Source organism: Mercenaria mercenaria, chromosome 5 (assembly GCF_021730395.1).
Source record: "Mercenaria mercenaria strain notata chromosome 5, MADL_Memer_1, whole genome shotgun sequence".
Taxonomy (NCBI): domain Eukaryota; kingdom Metazoa; phylum Mollusca; class Bivalvia; order Venerida; family Veneridae; genus Mercenaria; species Mercenaria mercenaria.
In genome coordinates, this window is record NC_069365.1 from 85,036,224 (window position 1) to 85,050,699 (window position 14,476).

General features: G+C 32.8%; 1 protein-coding gene across 1 annotated transcript; it reads left to right on the forward strand.

Moving 5' to 3' along the window:
* The first annotated feature begins 5,908 nt into the window (after positions 1 to 5,908).
* LOC123557061 (uncharacterized) lies at positions 5,909 to 13,525 on the forward strand. Its single transcript, XM_053544176.1, has 8 exons — positions 5,909 to 6,360; positions 7,279 to 7,330; positions 7,713 to 7,799; positions 8,355 to 8,411; positions 8,865 to 8,940; positions 9,492 to 9,529; positions 10,127 to 10,226; positions 13,132 to 13,525. The coding sequence occupies exons 1-8, from the start codon at positions 6,128 to 6,130 to the stop codon at positions 13,206 to 13,208; spliced, it is 720 nt and encodes a 239-aa protein (XP_053400151.1). The 5' UTR covers positions 5,909 to 6,127; the 3' UTR covers positions 13,209 to 13,525.
* The last annotated feature ends 951 nt before the right edge of the window (positions 13,526 to 14,476 follow it).

The window sequence follows — 14,476 nt, forward strand, 5'->3', positions numbered from 1 at the left end:
GAGTCCTCATAGATGAAACGAATTATTTTGTCCTCAATAACAACCTTGAAGAGGGGAGATAATAAAAATGGTCGTAACAAAATTGCTAAATAGAGTTATCTTGTACTATTAAAATTTTTTCACCGAGGAGGTTTCTTTGTCACAGTGTTAATTTCCTCTTAAATAGTTTAAAGCTATTCCAGACTTACAGAGAGGCTACTTGATTATTTCAGTTTAAGATTGCAATATATTTCACAGATTGGAACACCATATGTAATATTTCTACGAGTGGGCAGCCACAAGAGAGCATGTAAATTATGGTGTCCACAAGTGAAATATTTACATATATTATACTGAAACAAACAAGTTTTCTTTTTATTGTATATAATGTTAATGGTCTTAATTAAATCAGATATCTATTTACCCGTGCAATGTTATGTGCATTGTGTCACGACATCACAATGTTGTGACATCACGATTACTTTGCCAAACGATGTTATGAAGTTTCCATGTTTCAGTTACATTTGATTATGAGGCAGTTATCCGATTGTAGTTATATATTAAAACAGTCTAAACCTTTGAACATTGAACCTCTATTAAATATTTAACTTGCAGTTTAGAACCTGTAGGATTTAGTCCTGCTGGCCAGAACAGTTTAGACTGTACTGGTAGCATTTTAACTGGTAGGTAGCAGGAGGGGAAACAAAGTTTTATTTCATAGTGAAACATTAATTTCAGCGATTTTTTTCCTTCTTTATATGCCGCGATCAATTCAGTCGGTACCGGACCTTTTCCCAAAGTGACAAAAAAATCGGTGAATTTATACTCCTTTTCAGGCCATTATTTGACAGTCGAAGCCGGAAAGCTTATATACTGATCATGAGCTAACCCTCCAGTCATTATGCCATCTCAATGATATTGAAATTACTTCCATCTGACAATTTTTGGGTTTTGTTTTAAAATGTTAAAAATTATTTCAAGAATTCTCTCAAATTCACGAAAAAAAAGTCAGCTAGTTGTGAAAAAATATACGGAAAATAATGTCATAATTTGTTCGGCGAAATATTTTAACTATTTAAGAGGCGGAATAGCTCTTCCTGATCAGTATGTAGGTAAGTTCCATTTTAGGATGAAGAAGCTGCTAAAATACGTTTTCTCCTTTGAATCATTTGGCAGCGATGGCATAATATTTGCTTTGACATAGCAATGGGAACAATTATCTGTCATTTTGTAATATCTGACTGTGTGTAGATGACCATCTTTGTAGAATACTTTCGCTTTCAACTGCCTTTAGCATTCATGTTTTCAGAGTCAAAAGGTCTTGCATTATTCAAAACCAGGTAATTATACAAAGCCTGCGCCCTGAAAAATGGTAAACGAGATAAATCGTTGTCCCACACACCTTTTAAAGTCTTTGGCACATAATGTTGGACATCTTTGTTCAGTTTTCAACCAATCATAATGTCAATTTGATATAATAAACCATACTTATTTTGTTTGAATCATGATTTTGTTTGTAGCATGCATTTTAGGTATTTCTGCAGTTAACCAAGTCCATTTTAAAAAGGGATTGTCCTATCAATCCCATTTAAAGTAGCCATTTTGGGGAATTTACACGGATAAAAAGAAGGCTATTTTTCAAACTGGTCAGAACAAAATAAGACAAAACACAAAATACTCTTTGAAATACACGTACTTTATTTACATTTTGTTCTGCTCGGCAGAACTTTTATGTTCATTATACATTATACACAAGCAAAAGATATTTCAAGATTATAAAAAGTCTATAACTGAAATATGAAGTTCTGCCTGGCAGAACTTTATCTAAATCAACTCAAGTCTTTTAAAATAAGATTAAGGATACAATGAACATATCAATGAGTTTTAAAAAGTTCTGCCTGGCAGAACTTTTCAGGTTCTTTATGCACCGGTGTGTTATCAAAATGATAAAAAGGCTTTAACTGAACTATGAGTAAGGTTAAAAAAGTTCTGCCTGGCAGAACTTTATCTGACTCAAATAGAGTGTTTTAAAATAAGGTTACGGATACAATGGATCTATCAATGAGTTGTAAAAAGTTCTGTCCTGCAGAACGTTTTCAGATCTATACTCAAAATTATAAAAAGCCTATAACTGAAATATGAGTAAGGTTTAAAAAGTTCTGCCGGGCAGAACCTTATCTGATCTAACGAGAGTGTTTCAAAATAAGATATAATGGATCTATTAACGAGTTGTAAACAGTTCTGCCTGGCAGAACTTTTTCAGGTCTAATACCAAAATTATATAAAGCCTATAACTGAAATACGAATAAAGTTCAAAAAGAACTTTATCTGACACAACTAGAGTGTTTTAAAATAAGATATAAAGGATCTATCAAAGAGTTTTAAAGATTTTAGTAAATTTTAGTAAGATTAAGGATACAATGGATATATCAATGAGTTTTAAAAAGTTCTGCCCGGCAGAACTTTTTCAGGTTTATTATCAAAATCATTAAAAACCTATAAATGAAATACGAATAAGGTTCAAAAGTTCTGCCTGGCAGAACTTTATCTTACTCAACCAGAGTGTTTAAAAGTAAGATTAAGGATATAATGGATATATCAATGAGTTTTAAAAAGTTCTGCTTGGCAGAACTTTTTCTGGTTTATTATCAAAATCATTAAAAGCCTATAACTGAAATACGAATAAGGTTCAAAAGTTCTGCCTGGCAGAACTTTAACTTACTCAACTAGAGTGTTTAAAAGTAAGATTAAGGATATAATGGATATATCAATGAGTTTTAAAAGTTCTGCCCGGCAGAACTTTTTCAGGTCTATTATCAAAATCATTAAAAGCCTATAACTGAAATACGAACATGGTTAGAACTTTATTTTACTCAACCAGAGATTTTTTAAGATACAATGGCTGTATCAATGGGTTTTAAAAAGTTCTGCTCGGCAGAACTTTTTCATATTCATTATGCACTACAGGCTAAAAGATTTTCGTTTTACAATACATTTTGCAAAGTAACAGACCATTATTTGTGCAAAATGTTCTGCCTGGCAGAACTTGATTCAAATCCACTAGTCAGTTGTCAAAATAATATAAAGCCTATTAAGGTTAAAAATGTTCTGCCTGGCAGAACTTGATTCAAGTCCACTAGTCAGTTGTCAAAATAATACAAAGCCTATTAAGGTTAAAAATGTTCTGCCTGGCAGAACTTGATTCAAATCCACTAGTTAGTTGTCAAAATAATACAAAGCCTATTAAGGTTACAAATGTTCTGCCTGGCAGAACTTGATTCAAGTCCACTAGTCTGTTGTCAAAATAATACAAAGCCTATTAAGGTTAAAAATGTTCTGCCTGGCAGAACTTGATTCAAGTCCACTAGTCAGTTGTCAAAATAATACAAAGCCTATTAAGGTTAAAAATGTTCTGCCTGGCAGAACTTGATTCAAGTCCACTAGTCAGTTGTCAAAATAATACAAAGCCTATTAAGGTTAAAAATGTTCTGCCTGGCAGAACTTTTATTTTACTCAACTAGTCATAATAAATTATAGGACAAATACCAATCTGTCTAAAACGTTCTGCCTGGCAGAACTTTTTATCACAAAATACATTTTGCACTACATGCAATAGTTTGTGAAAATGTTAAATATATGAAAAAGGTTTAAACAGTCTACCTAGCAGAACTTTATGTGACTCAACTAGCATCTTTTGAAATAAATAAAAAACGAATAAATAAATCGAGATAATAAATATAATGAATATATATTACTAAATTGAGATCAGTTCTGCTTGGTAGAACTTTTTTAGGTTCATTATGCTCTTCAGGTGAAAAGATTATAATTTTAAAATACATTTTGAAAGGTAGCAGATGATGATATGTTGTATAAAAAGTGATACAAATCCACAAGTCTACCATCAATGCTATATAGACTTAGTGTTTTTAGGTCTGTCTGGCAGAACTTTAAAGGCCAATATGCACCACCGGTCAATAGATTATGATAACGTAAAGCCTATAAATATTGAAATGTTCTCCCTATAATAAATACACATGTATGAATAAGGTTTAAAAAGTTCTGCCTTGTAGAACATTATCTGACTCAACTCAGGCCATTCAGAATAATATAAAAGAATATCCGGGAGTCTAAAACTTTTCTGCCTGGCAGACCTTTCCTAGGTTCACAATAAGTTTTGCCAGGTGAAAGAGTATATGCTGTATAAATTTCTGCACGGAAGAACTTTATGTGAACTTACTTGAGTCTATTATCAAAATCACTATACAGCTTAAAGATGTTCTGCCTAGCAGAACTTTATATATTTGTTCATATTATAAAGATATTCACATATTTGGCAAAATCTTTACATTCTCAGTTGAAAAAGTTCTGACTGGCAGAATTTTATCTGACAAAACTACTCCATACTTTACTTATCAAAGGTATGGCTCAGACAATATCTAAAATGACCGTTGACCCCTATTTATTTAATTGGGTTTTACGGCGCACCAAACACAATATAGGTTATATGGCGCCAAACAGGACCACAAATTTTGGTGTCACATCTCATTTACATCGAAATAAAAACCTGAGGTATGACCCGTAACTGACCTTGACTTTTGTGATAGGAACCTGGGGTTTTGTGTAACACTCCATCTCATCAAGGTAAACATTCATGCAAAATATAAACAATATTCCTGTATGCACAAAAAAGTTATGGGCCAAACAAGATCTGAAATGATCTTTGACCTCCATGTGTGACCTTGAACTTTGAGATAGTAACCTGGGCTTTGTGTGTGATACTCCATCTTCATTGAGGTAAACATTCATGCCAAATCTAAACAAGATTGTTCCATGCATGTCAAAGTTAATGTCTGGATCCAAAAATCTGGACGGATGGACACAAAAACACACTAGCTAACTGACATACATTGAACACTCATTTGTTTGTCCAAGTATTTGATGTGCAGCACAAGTGATATAATTATTTGCATCGAAATGACTGCCCATATTTTACTGAACTGATAAAATTATTGGAACATGTTTATTATTTCGATTCTAACAGTGCAAATAATTCTTATTTTACAGTAAAAAAAATTTCAGCGTAATACGTCATTCAGGTCATATGCTGTTACAATTTACCCCCATGTTTATAAAGTGCTGCATAGCCAATGGGAACTTTAGATTTTTGGTTTTTTTTTGTTTTTCATCAGAAATTTCAGAACTATAATTTTATAAACTAGTATTCTAACATGATCTGCAGCAATTGCTATATAAACATATAGCGAAATCGCCTATACATGAATCTTACTAATAGATAAAATATAGCTGTTCAATTCCACCCTACAATTACAACCTGACTGTGAGAGTGCTAAGTAGTAGTAATTAAAATTAGTATAAATCTATATCAAATTTTCAGAAACAAACAATTTCTAACTGATGCATTTATTTGTTTATATTTTTACTGTAAGAAAATGTTTCAGCCTGTCTAGACAGTACCTTAAAATCATTGAATATATATCTGATCATGTACCTGTTTACAAATTCTGCATTGTAGGCATCACAAATGTCAACTAGATTCTACTTTGACAGTTAAAATAAATAATAATTCATGCTCCTATCTTCCAGACTAAAGTGTTTACACGTTTATATGCCGCAATGTTCTGGTGTGTATGTTGCATTGTCATCATAGGTAACGTGTACTATTTTTAGAAACTGCGTAGAAAATCTTTAAAATAACATTTTCACACAGGTAACTACTTAATACTTTTATAAAAATTTACTGAATATCACAACACTCCGTTATGCAAAGCTTTCCATTTGTGAGGAGGATTTTATAATAGCATATGGCCAGCCGAATGACGTATAATTTAAATTACACCTTCTTGCGGCCATGTCTTTCTTATGGTTGCCATTCTTCTGTAACAAGACCGTATTGTGGGAGTATTCGTCACTCATGTGACATTTCTAGTTTAATCAGATTTTAGTCATGAACATGTTTCCATAAAATAAATACTTTACAATGTCTGGTCATTTTTATAATTTTTTTAGCTTGACAATTACATATATTGTAGAGCTTTAGCCAGCGTTCTTACTAGTCTCAAGTTGTGCATGTAAGTACTCTTCTCTAAAACTGCTAAGCCTAATATTTTCAAATTTCATATTTCATGAGATGACGCCACAGAATTTGTACTTATTTCAGGATAGAAGAACTCTTCAACAGCAGATGACACACCATTTGTTGATGGCCAAGCTGCCAATAGAGATTTGGACCATGATTATGAAATTTGGTGATGTCCCAGAAAAATTCTATAGAAATCTAATGAGGTTAGATGACGAAAGCCTGCTGGAGACCTGCCTTGAGGTATTACTCACTGAAGGGCCAGGGAAATTTAGGTTGAAAGTGTAAGTGACTGGATTATGTTTTGCATTTCAGTTTGAAAATCAGCTATATTTTTTTCAATTGTGTAACAAATTAGATAATCATGTTTTTTAAATACTGATTTTGGATCTGGTTCCTAGATAACTCTCCATGACTTCCATGTGATAGGGTAAAAACCCTGGTTTTGTGATGTGGCTTGTTGAAAGTCAGTGGTTCTTGCTAGGTGCAAGCCAGTGACTGAAATATTGTCGGAGTTTACCTTGTTTTTTTCTGTACCATCAAAATCTGTAACATTGCCAAATGACTTAAATTGGTGTGACTTAAAGCCCAATAAAATGGATTGACTTGTTTTAACAATGACAATCTGAATGAAATACTTTTGAAAGATAGTATGGTATTACAATGTATACAATGTATTTTGACAGTAGACTGTAGCATTAGGTGGGCCGGTGGTCTAGTGGTAACATGCTTGACTGTCAATCCAGAGGTCAGGGGTTCGAATCCAGGTCCAGACACTGGAAATTTTTGAGATGCTCTCGAGTGTCATCCACCTAAGTAAGAGGCCTGTACTGGTTATTCCCAGCAAATATGGCTTCACGTGTATCGTTGCTACACACCGGGCACATTAATGAACCAGACTGTCTATTAAGAAAGAGCTAGGCTAAGTTAGCCGGACAGGCCTGTATCTGAAAAGGATTTCTCTCTATCTCTTATAGGGGCTTTATCTCACTCTGTCCCTCTGGTCAGAACGCTCTGTGTCTGTACTGGTAGAGGATGAATTTTGTGCCCTGTGTGATTGCGTTAGCTTTATGTAAAGCGCCATTGAACGTGTTTATCATGAAAAGGGCGCTATATAAATCTGGTATAATAATAAATAATATTAAAACATGAACCCAACAAGTTGTTTTGTTTATAACAGATGAATATATTTTCTCTTACAGGAAAGAATATATTGATATGGGACACACCAGGTCCAAGAGGAAAACAAAAAAGGTATATGATTTGAAATTTTTGTCTTTAGTATGTTGAATAAATAAAACTATTTCAGAGTTCACCAGAAAGAGCAAGCCTTACCCAGACTAAGAATATTGCCTTCTTAAAACTTTGTGACAAAATCAACCAAACAAAATGAAAGTTTATTGATGCCCATTACCTGCTTTTTCGACAAGTTGTGGGCATGTGTTTTACAATATGTGGCTTTTGTTGTGTTTACCGCATTCAATTCTTATAGGGTGTCAACTATAGCTTTTGGATTCAAAATGAATAGGCCTTACTAACCTTTTTTGTGTAAAAAATAAACATCTGTATTTTATTGTTCAGATAATTCCTTTCAAGCATTATCACTTGGACTAATAATTGAATCTTATACTTTCAGGTGTCTAGTAGCACTCCTAACACTCCGACTCTATCAGATGACAACTTTGTCACAGAAATGGAAGTTGATTCAAATCCTACAGATATGGTAAGTCATTACAAAATCAAGCAATGAAACATTGCATGCCATGTGGTAGCTGTAAATAGTCCCTATGTACTAAGACTCATTTTTTTGTCTTTTGGGAGTGTTTGAGTTGATTCAGTTATACTACTGCAGCATTCCATTAAGCCAGTGCTAGGCATTGTGACAAGTGTCTGCAAATGTTATTACTTCTCATGAACAGACAGTCAAACTGAGTCTGCTATTATTTTGCTTAATTGCGGTCTATGCTTCTAAGGTTTTTTTAGAGATTTTATTGCACACTTTCTTATTGAATATGTAAACATTAAAGAGAAATGTTGTTATATGAACACAATTTTGCAATTATGGTTTTCAAATGCAACAAAACGAAACAACTTTTCCATTTTTAAAGAGAGTTAGAATCTAGATGAAACTTTTACATATAAGCATTAAATAACAAGATCTTGTCGGTGGTAAAAAGCATTTTGAAACCATTGTCTAACTTGTTTAGCATGTTCTTTTTTCTAAATGAAAATTATGGTTATCACTATACTTAAATCTTTTTGTTTTGTTCTATCCTAGGATGATACCATACAGGCACAGTTAGACACAATGACAGCCAAATATACAGACCTTAAGGTAACATTCTATTTCCAGCTGACAGAAATTTTAAAATATATGGACTGTCCAGTTACTCAGAAAATAACCAAAGCAGTTTCATCGGTTTGCAGTCTGTTTAATAATATATATTTAGTACTGAATATGTTCTGAAGAATGTAATCAGATTTATTTTACTTGGAATAGACAAATATTATTTACGTTACACATAGGCCAAAAGGTGTTCTTGACTGGATTTAACATCACACTCTGAATTACACACAGGTATAGTTGTGTGTATATTTTGCATTTTTAAACAGTTTTTTGTGTGCATAAAACATCATATGCTATCTTTCTTTCACAAAATTTACTCTTTCATTTCATGACTGAAGTATTCTCTTATATCAAATTGCTAATTAATTTTGTTGGCTAATAAACTTTATTATCACATTCAAAATAGATATACTTGGAATGTAATTAAATGTTTTGTTTTAGACAAAGTTCAGCACCCTGCAGCAAGAAAATGAGAGCTTGAAAGAAGAGATAGAGAAGTTGAGAAGAAATCAAAATGGTTTGTTGATTTTGACATTTTCAAATTTTTGCAGTTGATGAAGTTACTTCCTTGGGTAGTCAAAAGGCTGTGTGAGATATTACCTGATATGGGTGTACCTGTATTCTAGGATGCTACATAATGGTACAGATGTGATAAATAACAGGTTTTTAACATTTGAAACACCCAGTGTGTTACCTTGGTATATGAGCCTACAGTTAAGATTCATAATAATGGACACAAAGTTTTAAAGAAAGTCAGTCAAAAGGAAAAAGGCCTTACTATTGCACTGTAAATGATCTGTGTTATAATTTAGATGAGACCATCAGGTCAGATCAGTCAGTAGAAGAATATACTGAATATCAATGTTGCAGGGTATATTCTTTAATATAAACCAGATATTCTCAGGAACAATAAAAATGACAAAAGTCAGAATTGTTGAAGACCATTGTCCACTATTTTTAACACATATTCATTTGTTAAGAAGTTGTCAGGTACTCTCACAGAAAAATACTTTGAATTTCCTTCAACTTCATTTGATGTTTTAAATATGTTGCTTTACTGTTTTGTAGAATCCCAGAGAGAAACTAAAAGACAAAGAGTCGTAACAGTAAGTAAAGGAGGATATAAATTATATCGGATTTTGTTTACAAAATACATGAATTAGGTCAACATTAAGATTATATTAAGAACACACCAAATCTGTTTATAATAAATTAACAGCTGAAATTTGTCATAAGTGGTACAAAACTTGCTTTAACCATGTACAAAAAGTGATATGCTGTAATTTTATATCGATTAATGAGAGTTAATCTCCTGCACATCATTTAGCATATGTTTAATAGGATGTAAAATGTGTTATTTAACATATATGATAAGTGCATAATAAAAGAATCATAGATATAGAAGCTGGCATTATTCTGTAAGTTGGCTAGTGGCAAAAAATATAAGGCTTACTAAAAGCTAGACTCGAGTTTTCTTGCACTTGTGTTCTAACATAAACTGAGCCCACTAGCATACATATAAGTCTTAAAGACATTTACCATATTGTCGATATATTGCTGATGTAATATATTTACATCAATATCCGAACTTATAAAATATTAAGTAATTAAATATTTACTTAAAGTAAGCAAAAATATTCGTGGCTGTTTTAAGGTATTAGCTCCTGTTATCTAACTACTTAACACACACTTTTTTCTTTTAGGATGATGAGTACTGTGCTGGGGAAACAGTAAAGGCATTTTGGCGTGATGAGGATGGGGAAAGTTGGTTAGACGCAACAATCTTGACAGTTTATGCTGATGGTATGTAGTACAGTTGAATTGGCTGTTTAATAAGAATGGACAAAGACTTTTCATTCAGTCAACAATACAATATTCAGTATCACAGATAATTTGTTCCATGTAAGGCAAACAAATGAAACCTTATTGGTAGACATTATCACTGTCACTGTTATGTATCTATTATAAATTTTATTTTGATGTTAATTCACGTCTTAAATGTTGAACAACAGTTCAGACAACTATTTCTTTCTTTATGTGATGTCTGTCCGTCTGTCATAAAAATGTTTGTTAGTTTATGATCATTTTGTATAAAAAATTTGTTGGTGCATATTTTCACTTCTTGATGGTATTATTTGAATTAAGCTTAATAGATATCACCAGAATCAAGATAAGTATCACATATTGTGCAACTGAATGCCTTTTTAGCTCAGTTACTCGAAGAATAAGTAGAGCTATCCTACTCACCATGGAGTCGGTGTCACATCTTGGTTAAGGTTTTCATACCAGTCCACATTTTGACAAAAACTTTCAAAATAAAGCTTTGAAATTTTCAACGCCTGCACCATGATCACCATGTCCAGTTTTAGGCAAGAGCACACAACTCTGTCAAGGATATTGGCTAAATTATGGCCCCTTTTAACCTTTAAATCTTTAAGATTTTCATTGTTTGTGTAAACTGTTTGACATGTGGTTTTGAAAAAAAAATTCACTCGTTTATCATAACAGTCTCTTTCTGTAGGTAAGAGTACATATCTCTGTCAACTATTTTGGTTGAATTATGGCCCTTTTTGGACTTGGAAATTGGTTCAGTTTTCGTACCAGTCAACGTTTTGTCAAAACTATTTGACATATGTCTTTGAAACTTTGAAAACCTGTTTATCATCATGTTCTTCATCTGTAGGCAAGAAAACATAACTCTGTCAACTATTTTGGTTGAATTATGGCCCTTTTAAAACTTTGGAATCAGTTAAATGTTTCATACCAGTCCATATTTAGCCTAACCTATAAGTCATATGGCTTTAGTCACATACCACTTGTTTACCATGATCATAATCTACATAATAAATTGTGAAGGCAAAAGTATGATTAAACTAGGACAAGGACTTAAACTTTAGTTATGACCCTTTTTATACGCCCGTTTGAAAAACGGGATGTATTATGGGAACGCCCTTGGCGGGCGGGCGGGTGGGCGGGCGGCGTACAACAGACTTTGTCCGGAGCATATCTTCTACATGCATGGAGGGATTTTGATGAAACTTGGCACAGTTGTTCATCATCATGAGACGGAGTGTCATGCGCAAGAACCAGGTCCCTAGGTCTAAGTTCAAGGTCACACTTAGATTTCAAAGGTCAAATTCAAGAATGACTTTGTCTGGAGCATATCTTCTTCATGCATGGAGGGATTTTGATGAAAATTGGCACAATTGTTCATCATCATGAGACGGAGTGTCTTGCACAAGAACCAGGTCCCTAGGTCTAAGGTCAAGGTCACACTATGAGGTCAAAGGATACAAGAATGAAAACTTTGTCCGGAACATTTCTTCTTCATGCATGGAGGGATTTTGATATAACTTGGCACAAATGTTTACCACCATGAGGCGGAGTGTCATGCGTAAGAACCAGGTCCCTAGATCTAAGGTCAAGGTCACACTTAGAGGTCAAAGGATACAAGAATGAAAACTTTGTCCGGAGCATTTCTTCTTCATGCATAGAGGGATTTTGATATAACTTGGCACAAATGTTCACCACCACGAGACGGAGTGTCATGCGCAAGAACCAGGTCCCTAGGTCTAAGGTCACGGTCACACTTAGAGGCCAAAGGTCAGATACAAGAATGACTTTGTCCGAAGCATTTCTTCTTCATGCATGGAGGGATTTTGATGTAACTTGGCACAATTATACACCATCATGAGATGAAGTGTCATGCACAGTTCCCTTCTTTAGAATTACTTCCCTTTGTGTTACTATAAATAGCTTATATTGTAACTTTTTCATTACTAGTCATAGGGAAAAATCGAGACCACTTTTCTGTAGTACAACATGCATGCTACATCCAATTTTGAAGTGTCTTTTCACCAATCTCTACCTGGAAAAGATTTTTGTGTGGACTTGAAATTTTTTTTTTGGATTTATTTATTTATTTTTTTTTTTAAGATTAACTTCCCTTAGTTGTTACTATAAATAACTTATATTGTAACTTTTTTATAATTGACCGTAGGGAAAAACCAAGACCACTTTTCTTTGGTACAACATAGATGTTACTTTCCAATTTTAGGTGTAGTTTAAGGTATCTCTACCTGGTAAGGAGTTTTTTTGTGGACTTAGAAAAACAAAAGACATACAATTATTAGTAAACAACCACAAAATTAAAATTCCATTTGCAAATACAGGTGCTAGAGTAAAGAAATTTGACGGGCGTATATTGTGACATTCTGGCACTCTTGTTTTACATAGAAATAAGTTAAATTCCGCATACCATTCTATATTTTGCCATATGGCTTTGAAACTTTGACCACTTGTTTACCATCAGAATCTACATAATAAAGTATATAATAAATTATGTAGGCTAGAGTATATAACTAGGACAAGGACATTAGCTTATGACCCTTTTTTTTTACATAGAAATAAGTTAAGTTTCGCATACCATTCCATATCTTGTCTAAACTGCTTGATATATGGCTTTGAAACTTTGAACACTTGCTTACCATGATAGTTACACATTGCCATATAGTGCAAGATTTGTCTAAATCCACAAATACAGGCACATTGTTTGTCTTATCTATTTTTCTTCTTTTGTCTGAAAATCTCTGGTAATACTTTGACCCCATACTTTCATCAGTTCTTCGAATAGTCGAGCGTGCTGTCAACAGACAGCTCTTGTTGAAATAACATTTTGGCCTCATAAATATTTTTCTGATAATTTCAGGCAAGACCTGCAAAGTGAAGTATCATGTCGACAATGGTATTTCAAAGTTGGCCAGATCCTGGATAAGAAAGATTTAAAGTGGACTTTCACACCAGTGTACACCAGTGTTTCAGATGATTTTGCCCATTCCAACATAACTCATTTGACAGTATCCCCTATGCTGAATGACTTGCAGGCTAAAATGATGTCATTTTTGTTATGTTAATTTTCTGTGTTTTTTATTTAATGCGCTAGCATAAGAAAACGTGCTATGAGGAAAGTATTTCTTTTAGACTTTATTTAAATGATGCATGAAAAATTATCTACCACTAGTTGTAGATGCAGACTTAAATATCTGGGGCACTTGGGGAATTAATTATATTGGTAAGTCAGACAAGCCTTGTTACCACCAAAACAAGTTTCTGTAATTCATTAAATGATATCCTAAAACTGATCGAGTGATATCTCAAAGTCGATGCATTATGTGAGATCCTTAATTTGATGATATAGTTATTCATTTTATGATATCCAAAAACCAATAATGGATATCATAAAATAGAATTAAAGATATGATTAAATGGAATTCAGGATATCATAAAAATCTGATTTTAGAATATCCAATAAATGAATTACAGATATGTATAAAACATTTTGTGATATATCTATATGCATTTAATGATATACAAAAATAATAAATGCTATTGTTAAATGAATTTGTGACATCCATGAATGAATTAAGAATAGATTACTTATAACTGAATTTAGGATATTACACTTAAATAGTGAATAAAGAGTAAAATGGCATTCCGTAGTATTTTGTATTTTATGTAGTGAACAATCAAATTTGCATTCGATCAAATAATATTGCACCAAATTTTGTTTATTTATTTATTTATTTATTGTTTATGTTGAAATGTATATATGTTTATTTATTTCTTGATGTGATTTTAAAGTGTGAAAAGTGATGTTTGAGAGAATGATCAGTTTCTAGTAAAAGCTGTAAACAAATATGTATTGATACTCATTGGTGTAACAATTTTTATATTTATAAAAAATTTATAAATGTAATAAATGTTCATTGATTCTTTTCATTAACTGAAAAATGCAATGAGAAGTTGAGGTACCTGTTTTCAGTTTTGTAAATAATATTTACAAAGAAGTTGAAGAAATGTTCAACAAATGCTCTTTTTTATCAAAAGCTGTAAAGAGCTGAATTGATATTGAAAATATAACTGTTCTGCAGGTCAGAACTTTGACACAGACTGTGTCATTTGTGTGAATTTTGTTTATTTGGGGTTAAAAAACTAGTCTAGGTCACTTTATAGCTAGGTTAAATCAAAGAAAATGCTTGTTTACACTCAAGAGG